The 14,088-nt window shown below is 38.0% G+C and overlaps 1 protein-coding gene across 1 annotated transcript; it reads left to right on the top strand.

Annotated features, from left to right (window-relative positions):
• Positions 1-6,370: 6,370 nt before the first annotated feature.
• On the top strand, positions 6,371-9,688 carry LOC132790678 (uncharacterized). Its single transcript, XM_060799310.1, has 4 exons — positions 6,371-6,813; positions 8,504-8,695; positions 8,760-9,030; positions 9,427-9,688. The coding sequence occupies exons 1-4, from the start codon at positions 6,729-6,731 to the stop codon at positions 9,593-9,595; spliced, it is 717 nt and encodes a 238-aa protein (XP_060655293.1). The 5' UTR covers positions 6,371-6,728; the 3' UTR covers positions 9,596-9,688.
• Positions 9,689-14,088: the final 4,400 nt, after the last annotated feature.

The raw sequence follows: 14,088 nt of genomic DNA, 5'->3' as shown, positions 1-14,088 counted from the left end.
TAGCGGGTGTCTTTAATTCGAGCTCACTCGACTTTTTGTTAATTTGTTAATTTTTGCAATTATCAGAACAGAAAACAAAACAGAAAAAAAAATTCCAAAACCATTCTTAGCTCTAATTAAAGTACTAATCTAGAGCTATAAAAATAACCTTTACTTATTTTTAAAATTGTTTCAGAATAGGTTTTTTTTTGTAACTGAAAATCTGGTCGCACGCGACATCCCTCAGAGAATTACCCATATGTAGGCAGTTAATAATCAAAGAAATTCTAAATTTAAATGAGGACATTTCAAAATATACATATAAATATGAATGTATTTTCTTTTGGGTTTTAGAGATGTAATCTTTTATCTGTTCACACATAGTAGAATATTTAAATAGAAAGTTAATCAATAAGTAGGCATTGTTGATTGTTAAATTTCACTACTTTATTTTTTTTGTATTATCGTATTGAGTCTTAAATTTCGAAAATGGACAAGTTCAAGTATCTGAAACCAGCCTGGTGGACAGCTGCGTTAATGCTCTTGATGCTGCTGCAAGTGACGAAGGGAGTAACAAAATACATCGATGCAAACTTTCCTAGTCTAGCTAATCGAATCATGAACACAGTTTCGAAACTAACATTAAATTGACATGCAAAAACAACTAATAACAACAGCCAAAGGACATTAGGGGAAGCAGCAGTAATTAATATCAAATAGTATCTCGCATGGACATCATATTCAAAGGAAAAAACTGCGATTAATGTGTTCACATTAAATCGAAATCCTTGTTGGGCATCCAAGCGACAGCTGGAGGCGGAGGCGCCCAGTGTAGACATGACCCCGACATGCCGCACAACAGGTGGTAAGAGTTGTGTTGAGTTGAAATTGTGGCAAGTTTCTGGCAATCTGTTTCGGCTCCTACACAAACTCGAGCTCAAGCTCAAGCTCATCCGGAGTGGGCAGTTCACATGTAAGCAATTCCCAGAACATGTCAGCAGATGATTTTGTGAACTGGCGGCGCCACAAATATGCGGCAAAAAGTATGGCAAATAATTCAACGATTTGCCGGACACTCGTCAATGTCACACTGAGGGTCAATAATTGACCATTGAGCCGGGAGCAGGAGCTCAATCCGAAGTCGAAGTCGAAGTCGGCGCAGGAGCAGGAATTGGAATAGGAGCTGACTGAGCTGCGATGCGCTCAGTTAATAGAGTCGTGATCAACAGCCACGAAGCAACCTGCAACCTGCGATGCACATGCAACATTATTTGCTGCTGCACTGACCACCTACAACTAAGTATTTGTTTTGGGGGCTAGCTACGAGTACAATTCGTTGTGAGTTGCTCCTTTGCTGCTGTTATTGTTGTTGTTTAGTTGTTGTTCAATTAAACTCTATGCCAATAAATTATATGCAGTAAGTCGTTTAATCTAAATTAAGCGCCAGTCGCAGCAGCACAGAAGAGACTGGGAGAGAGAGAGAGGATGTCTCTCGCCAGGCAACGATTGAACAGCAATTTCCATCAGCTGCATCATGTGTCATAAACAAGTTGCAAGGCGCCGACAATGCCCCATTCCCGCGCTGATTCCCTACACATTTCCATAAACGACACCAGAGCCATTGGCAAGCAAGTGCGCTTCCTGGTCGAAGGTGGAATCGATGTCTGTTTCTGGCTCCGACTCTGATTCTGATTCTGGTTCTGGTTCTAGTTCTGTCTCTTTCTGAAGACTGTCAAGCATTTGCCTACGAAGCGTAAGCAATTTTTATGCTCATGTTGCACGTAATCACCGCAAGCCGCAGGTGGTAAAAGGCGCTTGCTTAGCTCGAATGTAGCACAGAGCATCAAGCATAGAGAGAGACGGCGACATTGGCTCATCTGGGCCTCAGAGCTGCGTTGCGCGCTGATTGAATTGCACTAATTGCGTATTAAAGCTTCAGCGTTTGCAAGGCAACAAATTGCATGCCGCCAAATTGAATTACTCGTACAGGGGGTTCTGTCCCTCCCCTATTATCTCCACCCTGCCCATCCCACGTAAAGCATCCACCACTTGCCCCTTGAATGGAAGCTTTTGCCAGGTCCCATTGCGGGGCTGTGCCTGTTGGCTTTATTCGCTTAATTAATTGGTAGCGCCAAATGTCTGCGAAAAAAGAACATGACAGTTCCTTCCCCAGAGTTGCTAAAGTTGGCCCAAAAAGTGCAACAAAAAAGCTGTCAACACAGCCCAAAAAAGATGCTGGAAGAACAGCTAACCCCAGTTGCAGCCTCAAGCTGCCCACAAATGCAAGCTGAAAGTCAAGTGTCCTTGGAGAATATGTGTGGCATGTTGCATGTTGCAATTCTTTCATTTTTTCGGCTATGCCCAAAATAAAACACAAGAAACTAATTGTTCTTGAAACAGCGCATAGATTTTTATTTTTTTGGCAGGGATTGTGACAGCGATGGGAAGAGGGAATCTCTTGAAGCATGTTGCCGATGCATAAAGGGTTAATTATACCTTAGAAGCCTTTGATGGTGAGAGCTTTTGAAGCCACCGAGAGTTGGATGAGAGCAAAAAGATTTTGTTTGAATTTTGTAAATCTGCAAAACTTGATGTAACTTTATAGTTGGCTGTACCAACAACATAAATGCGTGCAAGTGTATTTTTATAGCTAACTCAATTTTTAAGAAAGCCTCATCCCATTAAGTGTCCTGTGCAACATATTACTATGAACATAGTTACCACACAAAGGACCAAACAATTCGGTTCCCAGTGGAGAGCCTGTTGCCAGATTCCTCTGCTCATAATAACAAAATTTTTGCTTAATTAACAGAACAAAGCATTGCCTAACAAATATGGCAACGTTGTAAAAGGAGCACAAAATATAAGTATCCTCTATGCAGAGTGAAATTTTCCCGTAACACAATGTGAAATGGGGGGCATGAGGCATGAAGTATGAGGCAGCTGGCATCTTGCATTACCACCTGGCACAGAGAGGGCGTGTAGCTTATGTGGGAAAATAGAAGAGGCAAAAACACTCACAATGCCTGGCTGCTGCCCCCCGCTTTTAATGCTCCAGCCAACGTCGTTGAAACCTCACAAAAAGATTTATGTTTTCTTTTCATTTTTGCATTCAACATTTCACATTTCGCATTTCACATTTAGCATTTCATTCCTAAAAACAAATGAACAACAAAATTGTATAAAAATTTCTATAGTCGACTCTTTGCATACTTAAAGGGTACATACATAAAAAGCAAGAAAATGTTCAAGCACGGAAAAAGGAAAAGACAACGCGTTGCCAAATGCATGCAAAATAAAACACCAAGTGCATTTCCCCAAGTATAAAACAGTTTTGGAAAAAGGGTGCTTTGAATTAATACTTTTTCGATTTGTTTTGTTTCAGTCTGCTTGAAAGCTGACTCTGCTGTTTGAAGAGAAGGCGCCACCCTGTCTATGAAATGAAGAGAGTTTTGTTTAATTTGGGTATTCTTAAGTAGACTTCAAATTTCAAATGAATTGCAGACAAAATTGCATGCGAAAATATTTAATTAGTGGTGTTCTTAGAGAGATAAAAATATTCGTATTAAATAAAAGAAAAACATTTTGAGGACGGTATAACTATTTAAATGTACTAAATCAATGTATTCAAAAGAGCAAAAATATAGATATAGAGCAGTTCTTCTGCCTATTTTGGCGCAAAATTATAATATCCTTCTATCTTATGAATAGTGGGTGTCGAAACACTAATGATTAATTTGAATGATATTTAAAAACTAATTATATACATTACAAATTGGAAAATATCAAAAATTACATGACTTTCTTTCTTTCATTATAAAATCTTGTAATTACTCTGTAAAATTCTTCATCCGAACTCTGCCAATTGATCAAACTATATAAATTATAATGATGGACAGATGGATGAAAAAAAGAGATTGGAGAGCCAAATGGCGCCATGCAAAGGCCATAAATCATACTCACATACCATACAGCGGTAATTTTTTGGAGCATGCATGCAACAATAACTCCATCGCAGATGACCAACAACAACAATACTGCGAGTACCAACAAATTGTTCAACAATTTTCCAATTTTCACATGCGAATTATGGGCAGCCTCCCATAACGATACAGCCGGAGCATAACCCACCGCAGTTTCCCTGCTAGATATGAATTTTGGAGTGATTGATAGCATGTTATGAGTTAACATGCTATTATTAGACCGCAAGATGCTACCAACAACAGCAACAGCAGCACCTACAACAACAACAACAGCAACTGCAACAATAGCAAAAAGGCACTGAGATCGCTTTTGGAAAAAGAGCAGATCGAGGATCGGTCTAACCCAAATGTTTACTCACGACTTTTCGCGTCGTCTCTATGCTTTGGATTTTTCGTCATATTTGCCAAAAGTGGAAAATTGTGCAAGAGAAATTGATTTCACATGATTTACGTGCAAGTTTTCGCAACTAGCAGCAACAACAACATGCAACCAGCAACCAACAGCAGCCAAAAATAATTTCTAATGTCATGTTCGGACTGCTCTCTCAAACACAGAGGAGAAAGGGGCATGGTCAGTCAGTCGCCTGCCATCGCAAATCAATAGCGATCGCACAGCCAACAACAACAACAACCACAAGTCGATAATCACATGCTACAACAACAATCATACTGAGCTTGTTAGGAAGTCAATAGATGGCGCTAGTGATTCGTGGAGCAGCAGCAACTCAGGCTCAGACAGTTAACTACTAGTTGGTCAGTTGGCCAGTTGTCCGCGTTTAATAGAACTTATTGGCATGCAATACAAATTTTGACCCATTAATTGGCATTTTAACTAATCTATTCAATGCATTGCCAATGCACTTCCGCTTCTTACAAATGTCAAAGACAAAATTTAAGATCGCTTAAAGATACAGTTTGGAAAGCGCCGCTCAAAGTCAATGTCAACAAAGCGATAAATAATGCAAAAGCAGGCAAAACTAATAACAGTTTGGCAGTGAGCATTGCATAATAAATGAGCGTCTATGTATTTTGCATACTTAAATAATATAAGCATAACTGTTGAATACTGTTATTTCTGCCACGATCGTTATTTGTTTTTGCCATATAATCGGATTGAAGGTCACGTAGTTCTAAATGAGAAGAGACTCTGAAAGCAAATAACGATATTCAATACTCGTAACAATATTAGCATATAATTTTAAACATTTTTTATGATATAATAATACTTTGTTTCATATATCAAAAAAAAACAAATCTTATTTGGCAATTTCATTTTAGTGAAACTAAATATACTGAAATTACTTTTACTTTTTTTGTAAATTTCAAGTCACATAATGATAATAAAACATATAACAAATGTAGTGTAATTAAAAAAGTCATAATATTAAATTCGTTTATAAAAATGAAGCATATTCCATAAATGACCATATTTAAAGAGGGTATATAAACAGCTTGGCATGATCACATTCTGAAACCTCTTTTTTGTGGATTTGATTGTTGACATATAAAAGTAGACAGCGCGATCTTTAAAACCAGAGAAAATCTTAATTAAGATTTGCCTAACATTTTGCAAATCATTCAGCCGAAAAACCTGTTCTGAACACACTCAGTACACTCATTCACACACCCATAACATGACTTGCCAATTGAAATCAATGTAAGTAGAGCAAGATCATAATACAAACCAGATTCTAAAAATATCCTCAGGCAGTTATTCTCATTTATGTGTGTTTGGTTGTTGTAAATACTCATACTTAAGCCGCAATGAATAGATAGAAAACTTTTCGTACCTCACCCAAGTTTCACCTGCAGACAACACACAACTTTCAATGCACATAGTTCAGTAATTTTGTAGAGTTGTAGAACCAGTTGCCATAAATTGCAAATTATCTACTTAAAGAATGCCGAAAAAGAAAAAAAAGACCGCAAGTAAATTAATGAACTGATAAATGTATTATAACATATGTGTAGCGAAGTGTTCATAATACAAACGATGTGTTGTGATTAAGAGCAGGTGCATGGTGCGTGCAACACCAACTTAATTAAAATTTCATAAAAATTGAACGATTGGAGAGGCACCCAGAGAAAAGTGAGAGTCAATTGGGGCGACGACTAGGAGAGAAATTATAACAGAGGCCCAGACCCAAAACGAGGCTTCACTTAAAAATCAACAGCAAACGAAACAACAGCAACAACAACAGTAAAAAATACTGGTTTTTTGGCGCTCGCTTATTCAGACAAAAACATAAAACTGTCAATCGAAAGAGACCCGCATAGCAGTTCCCTCCGTCTCGGCAACCTCTCTGTTGTCTGTTGTCTGCTGTCTTGTTGTCAGTTGTCTGGCAGGCTGGTTTGCCGGACCGTCCGCTGGCTTGGCACTTAGCATGCGCATGCGCTACCGTTTTCTTGGCCAGTTGTATTTTAGCCATTAGCACGTTCGGAGCTGGAATCTCGCCTCGAGTCGAGTCGCCTCAAGTGTGAAGTCATAGAGTCCGACAAGTATCGCCCAACTAAATGCTAGTAGAAACTAAAAGTGATTTTCAAATCTTGGCTGGTGAATTTTGATTGCTTGTCTTGTCTTGTCTTGTGGTGTCTCCCCGCGAAAGCGAAAGTTGCGTGCGAAACGAGCCTTAAAAAACTTAAAACTGAAAACCCCATATAAATACAATATACAAACAAAAGCGTGCAATATCTGGTGATCAACAACAACAACATCAACAATAACAACAACAATTTTCAACCTTCGTGGATTTACAACACAATAAAATGCCGTCTGCCAGCTCGCATTCGCGCCTGTTCTTCTACCTGCTGTGTGTGGCATCTTTACTGGCAGTCTCCAAATCGGATACCGGTAGTACAAAGAACTCCTATTTTATGTCGTATTTCTACTATCTTGTTGTGAACTTTATCAATCCCTTCGCAATGCCAATTTTTTATCGCTTTGTTAATGTTTGCCTAACATAAGTAAAATATAATGCGGGGCATTGACTCTACGAATCAAACGAATTTAAGTTTAAGATAAGTGTATATAATACATATAAAATGTCCAACTAAATGTCATACTGTAAATATCTCCTACTCTAAGACTGCTAGATGAGTTCAAATGTGATTGGCTAAATGGGGTTTTGTATATAGTTAGGTATAATGGAATTCCTTTGTCTAGTATTTTGTACTTGTACCTGCAATTTTGTGATAACTTCCATGAGGCAAACTTGATAATATAATGCTACAATAAAATGTGTACAAATTCCTAATATGTGATGGTGTTTTATTTGTAAATATATTATTCATCATTCGACATTCTTTCATCATTATTCATTTTATTAATCGTCAGAATTAGGTTTTAACAGACCTTTTAACACTATAAAACCATTTACTTAACCTTGTACACTGACTAAAATCACCAAAAGTTGCAATTCTTTTGCCTTTTTTTTTGCTGATTATTGTTATTATCTAAAAACACTTGAACAATCTACGATCAGGCCAACGAATGCCAAACACTTCATAAAATATCAGAGCACCAATTAAATATTTTACAATACCCAAAGTAGTCGCTCAGTGCGGGACATAACAAGTTACAGCAAAAGACGTGACCCGACATTATGACTATCCAATGTCAGTCGACAACTCCAACTTGAATACCGAATACCGCATATCGACCATATAAACCGCATACTTAAAATCACATATTAAACACATTTGCAGCCCAACATTAATCAACAGTCCACGTTCTCAGCGTACTTGAAGTATGTTTTTTGACATTGTCTTGACTTGACTTTATGACTTTAAAAAATTAGCACATTATGCGTTTTAAACACACCAAATTTTCGTATGATCTTCAAGTATTCTTAATGATATATGCACCAGCTGTGCCTCCAAAAAAAACTCGTCAGAGAGTCGTAAAACTCGAACGTTATCAATTTGAGAGGCATTCAAATATCGAGAGAGAGCAACGATGACTTACCAGTTTTTACCTCACTCTCCATCTCTCTCTATGTCTCTCCCTCTATGAACACTCTATGACGCTCTTGTCCATGATCTTGACCACAACACTCGGAATTGATATGCTGCGATCAGTTTCGGTTCATTCGCAATGCATGCGATCTCATTGACATCAAAAAAAAACTCCCAAGCCTCGTCAGCTCTGCTCATTTTTTGCTTCATTTGGAAGCAGTCAAGGTTAATAGTTGAAACTGTTAGACGTTAGGTTTTGTTTTTGTTTTCTTCTCTGTTTTATTGTTGATTTTCCTATAGTGACTGCGTCAGTGGCTTTGAAGCGGAACTGTTTAAAATGCGGAAGTTCACGAAAGATGATTAGGCAAAAAAATCGATTGTTGTTTATTTTTGGTAGTTGTTGATTTTCTAGTTGTCTATTTCTGTATATTTTGTTGTTTTGTAAAGAACTTGAGCTACTTATCTCGTTTCACAAAGAAGTTTTTTGCTCAATGCAAATTATCGTCATCATTTCATGGTGTCATTTTAACACATACGTCCTCAATCATTTCATTCGTCCTTCACATCCTTTCACAACTCGCTCGCAGTTCCTTTGCAGCCTCCAGCCGAAGACTTGGCCTACGATGCTACCCTTCAGTTGGGCATTCTAAACCATCGGCTTAATCAACTGGCACTTGAGGAAGAATCACGTCAACTTGGTCTGACTAACTTTACGATCAACAATCTGGTGAGCCGCATACCCTGTAATTGCGATACAGGTCTGTGTAAATGCTGTGCTGGTATGTACCAAGACTGATATTGGATTATAAGCCACATTATTACTTCTTTGGCATTGATACTCAGGATTCCTATCGGTAATTGGCATGAATAGCTGCACTGAGGTCGCCTATCGTCCGGAGGAGTTCTCCTTTGAGCTGCGCATGCGATTCAATAACAATATTTGGTTCCGACGCAAGGTATCTGGCCAGAACCCTCCACCCTTCTGCTTTAGGCCACCGCGCTTCAACTTTGCACGCGCCTGCATTCAGTTCCATGACATTTGGTTTGTCGGCCGCAATATGCACGTCTGCATGTATATGTCTGGGGAGTTCCAGGGATTTGAACTCTTTGAAAGGTAAGATTGAATTTAGGTACGTTGCGCTGCAATCATCTTCGAATATATACTTCTATAAATGTATTAAATAGTGAATTCTTAGATAATGCCGCTAGAAAAGAAATATGAACGAACCAATAAGGTCAACCTCAGTGTTTATTACTTCTGTTCTTTTTTGTTTCTTAGTTCGTTAGTGTTTAGTTGTTTTGATCATGTACATAAGACTAGACTCTATATATAAAAATTATAGAAATATAAAATATTAAAATTTCTCAAATATTATTTTCATAAAAGAATTATCGAAATCATTAACAGAAAACATTATAATAACGATACATGGAACAAAATCGCAAGACTAATTTCACTAATTCAAAATAAACAAACTAATTTAATTTAATAAATGAATATTATCCCTAGGAACTTCGACTGCCTTTTGTTCGGCGATCATGGAGTTAAAATCGTGCCACCCGAGCAGGGATATCCGATGCGGCCTAACGCTGTGGACATTGATGATGCCGAGGATGAAATCGAGGATTATGATGAGAACGTAGTACGCAGCTTAGCTGAAAAGATGATGTATGATTAAGCTACCTAGAAAACGTCTACCCTGCCAATTGTCTCTCTTCTTATTTATTATCACAAATCATTGTTAATTTATTAAATCGCATTTTAAACACTTTGTGGCATGCTCTTTTGTAACCTGGGGGCACTTGGCAGCCTAATCACTTGAAAAAATCCACCCAGAGAAAGTGGCCACCTGATGCGCTGCTTTCTAAGTGTGAAAACTGCAAAGGGCAACGTGTGATGTTCAAAGGCGTGCCACACACTCAACATACAACACCGCCCCACACTCCCCTTCCCAGCCACTGCATTCGCGCTATACAACCTTTCTCGCCTCATCCTCAATATGTGCAGTCGACGCATCCGCATCCTGTTGCGCCTCTCATCCTGTCGCGCATTCAAGTGCAAAATAAAACACAAAGCGCATTCAAATTCTAAAGGATAATGCAACCAGTTGCAGTGCATGTGTAACTGCAGTCCATGGAGGGCACAAATGTAGGATGAGGGGCGGGCACGAGGACGTGTGCACTGGATAAAAAGGACTTTTTTGCATATGCAGAAACACGTCGACTGACGGAGCTGAAGCTGAAGCTGCTGCACTTCGCTTCACTCGCAGTTGACTGTAATAAAGGACTATTTAGGGCATTTGCCAGGCGCCTGACGAGAATGCAATCAACACAGGACCAAGAGGAGCAGCAGCAGCAAAAGCCAACAACGATGCAGCACAAAAGCCCACGAGCTGCTGCAATCAAGTGGATTGCCATTTGCTTTTCGAGGGTGCCGAGTCAGGTGTCATGCAAATGAAAAAGGATATGCCGACAGAATATACATGTGCATTTGCTTGTTAACCACTTGTGGCCCACATCATTTGAATGAGGTTCAACAATGAAGGTGTAATAATAATAATTTTCATGGCGAGGGACTCAAATATGAATGGGCTGCGAAATGGGATCTAAATTAGCTAACACATTGTTATAAATTAGATACAAATTTACTAAAGGTAAGAAGTAAAATATTTAAGAACTTTGTAATTACGCAAGTATTTCACATTATACACTAATACTCAAATCCAAACAAAATATTTCACCTTAAGTAAATCTAAACTCGCACTATCAAATCATTTATGCTCACAGTATCTAATTTTAAATTGAATAATTTACTAGGGGAATGTATTCAATTTTAGCAGCATTTTCTAAAAAAGCTATCAACCATGATTCCGCTATTATTGTTCCCATGTTATCAATAGGATTAACAAGCTATCAAAAACATTTCAATCAGACAAAAGACCAATTATGTTGTGTGGCATCACATTTGGCTGACCATTAAACTGTTTAAAATCTACTTAAGTTGCCGTTAAACACGTTGACCCCTTGGGCTTGAAAACCAATGACCCAGGGAGAGGTGAAGAGAGAGAGGGGTAGTGAGCCAGTAGTTGGTGTGAAAGAGGTGTGAACAAAGCTGACCATAAAAAAGCGACAGGCGGCTAATTTAAAATTCAAATTTGAAAGCGCATAAATAAAATGCATTTAGTGTCAGTAATTGATTTGTTTACACACAAACACAACACACACGCGACACGGAGACATGACAACACAAAACCAACAACGAGAACAATTACATAAAAAAACTCGACCAACTGACCCAACTGACCAGCAGGAAAGGCGCATAGATAGTCGGACAGACAAACAAGGGAAAACGCAACTGGGGGAAGGAGGAGTGAAACTTGGGCACGCTACTGACAACAGACAACAGGCAACTGACCACTGGCCAGCGACGACCCTAACCCCGCCCTTGACCACTTCTCCGACCCCTATTGTGCCTGTTACCCGGCACAACAGAGAGTCAGATACAAATCACTTAAGTTTTGCTTCGGTCACTTGATGCGATTTGCAATGATACCTTTTTTTTTGTGTTTGTTCTGTGGTTCCCTAAGGTCAATTATGTTATTTCCGGTTTCGTGTGCTCAGCAACAAAATACGAAAAAAACATTATTGAAGTGTCATGGTCAAGTGGTTAGATCCGTGGCAAAATAAACCCCAGGGCATATGGCACACATCCTTAGCTTTAGATTGAGTTACACAACAATAATATAGATGGGAAATTGTAATTGAATAGAATTCTCTTCAGGTGACTGGTCCAAACAGTCGTTCAACAGATTATTGCCTTAACATATGCTGAACAAATAAAGCCATTTAGGTCAACTCGTCTTACTCGCCAAGCAGTAAAAAGATTTGGATTACGATTATTGGTTTTAAAAATGCTGATAAGGCTTATAAATATAACATTTTTTAGAGATTTAAAGCAACATTTTCAGTTACTGCGAACTTTTCAAGGTTTCCTCATTCTTTGATGAGTAATAAAAAGAAAAAGAAAATGGAAAAACAGAAATCTCCAAACTACCCCCAAAAGTAATTAAAAACATCGTCGTCGCAGGAGACGAAGCAAACGATGCAACCAAGCGACAAATGTTAATCAAAACAGAATACAGAAACAGAGTGGAGAAATACACAAGAATATATCTTTGAGTACAGGACAGAGCAACAGCAGCAGAGACATTGTCCTTAGGGTATAATTTCTTTTAAAAATCTACATTTCGCTTTGAGCTTCTTGTGTGCTGGGATTGCAGAATACTAAATATTGTGTTCACTTATGTATGTATTATATCTGTATATGTTTGTATGTATTTTTACGAACAAGTTCTCATTAATTAATTGCATCATAGACTGGGTGGTTTAATTTAACTAATGAAGTTATAATTGAAAACGAATTAGAATAGAAACATTTTTGAAATATCATACTAATTGTGATGTACAAATGAAAAAATTGTTAAAAATAAATTAAAAATTTGCTATTAATTTATAAAATTTATCCTTTCAAACAATTTAATTTTATAATTTAAAAAGTAATTTATTTTTTTTTACCATTTTACTCTAAGAGTAACACATTTTTCAATAATACAAAAAAAAGGTTAGCATTTTAATAATATGGAGACGGAAAATGTGGTTCTTGGATTTCTTAAAAAAGTAAATGTAGTTTAGTTCACAAGAATTATGTTTTCTGAACACGAAATATACACTTTCAGGTCCTCCCATATAACCATATCCAAAAAAATTGTATTCAATCTATAAATTTCTCTTCATAGGAAATTAAAAGAAAAATATTATTTTTAAACAATTTGATTTCACATCATATCTTATATATTTTGTTGACAATTAGCACTTCTACAGAATATTATCTAAAGTCAAGCTAGAAAAGTTGAATTATAAAAAAGTGGCGCCCATTCGAAAATATATAATCTTAAATTTGTCGAGAAGTGTGTGAATATATTTAAAAATTCCAAGTTTTATGATTTAATGAGTGGCAAAGCATTTAATCGGCAGATGTCGCAAAATTTGTTTAATCAAAAAATTGTGACAGTTTTTCATAAGAAGTGTCGCAAAAGGTTGTCATATAAAAGCCTAGAAATATTTACGTAGTAGCACAAGGATAAACGACGAAAATCGAAAGGATACACATACCACATGAACTCATATCCCAAGCTGGGACACAGAACACACACAAGCACATAAGCGCAGAGCAATGGGCTTATGTAAAGAACAAAATCGCGACTTTGATGCGTGCGATGTGCGTGAAAATTTCCCCTCTTTGCGTGTGCGTGCATGTGTGTGTGTGTGTGTTTGGTCTTGTATATACATAGAATGTAAATAAGCGACAGCGAAGACTTTCGATTTTTGGGGTGGCATTTCAAGCAAAGGGTTAAAAATCTGAGCCTACGCGCGCTGCGTCAACATGCGTGTGTCGTATGTATGTGTGTGCGTGAGTCTATATGTATGTGTGACAACAGCGTTGCCAGCCTGTCAGCAGAGCTATCTTGGCAAAGCAGAAAGCGACGAGGACAATGAAAGACAAACAAAGTCATTTACATAGCTAACGAAGTGGGTGAACAAGGCTGTGCGAAGATACAGAGTAAGAAAATGAAAGAAGGATAGAGAGAGAAATGAAAATCAGAGTGGGTTGCGGGAGCTGGTGGGGAGATGCTGATGGCGCGTGTTGGCGGTTTGTGGCCAAGTAAAATGGCGAACGGCGGCCAACTTACATTTTATGTGTCAATTTTTACATTTTGTGTCATCTTATCGGAGACGCTGTATTAGCAGCAGACGCGGCGCGGATCGACGAACAGCAGGGTGTTTGAAGCAATCATTACGCATTCAAGTTGGCGAATATAGTACGAGAAGCCTTTCGTACACCGTCCAACAATAACGCAACAATGAAACCTCATTGTTGTAGGCTATTCTGAGAGCTCGTAATGAATACGATGGGTTTTATCAAGACAGCTACAGCCCAATGGGGAGCAATTGATGTTTGTAAACTCATCTAAACTTAAGTATTAATATTTTAGCATTATAGTCAAACCCTTTATCCATTTACCACAACTGGCGCCATATATATCCGTTGTTTTTCTAAACATTTTCAGCATATATTAGCATATTTTAAGTCTCTGAATTTCCATAGTTCATA

Source organism: Drosophila nasuta, chromosome 3 (assembly GCF_023558535.2).
Source record: "Drosophila nasuta strain 15112-1781.00 chromosome 3, ASM2355853v1, whole genome shotgun sequence".
Classification (NCBI taxonomy): Eukaryota; Metazoa; Arthropoda; class Insecta; order Diptera; family Drosophilidae; genus Drosophila; species Drosophila nasuta.
This window is presented reverse-complemented; position numbering and strand designations above follow the sequence as displayed.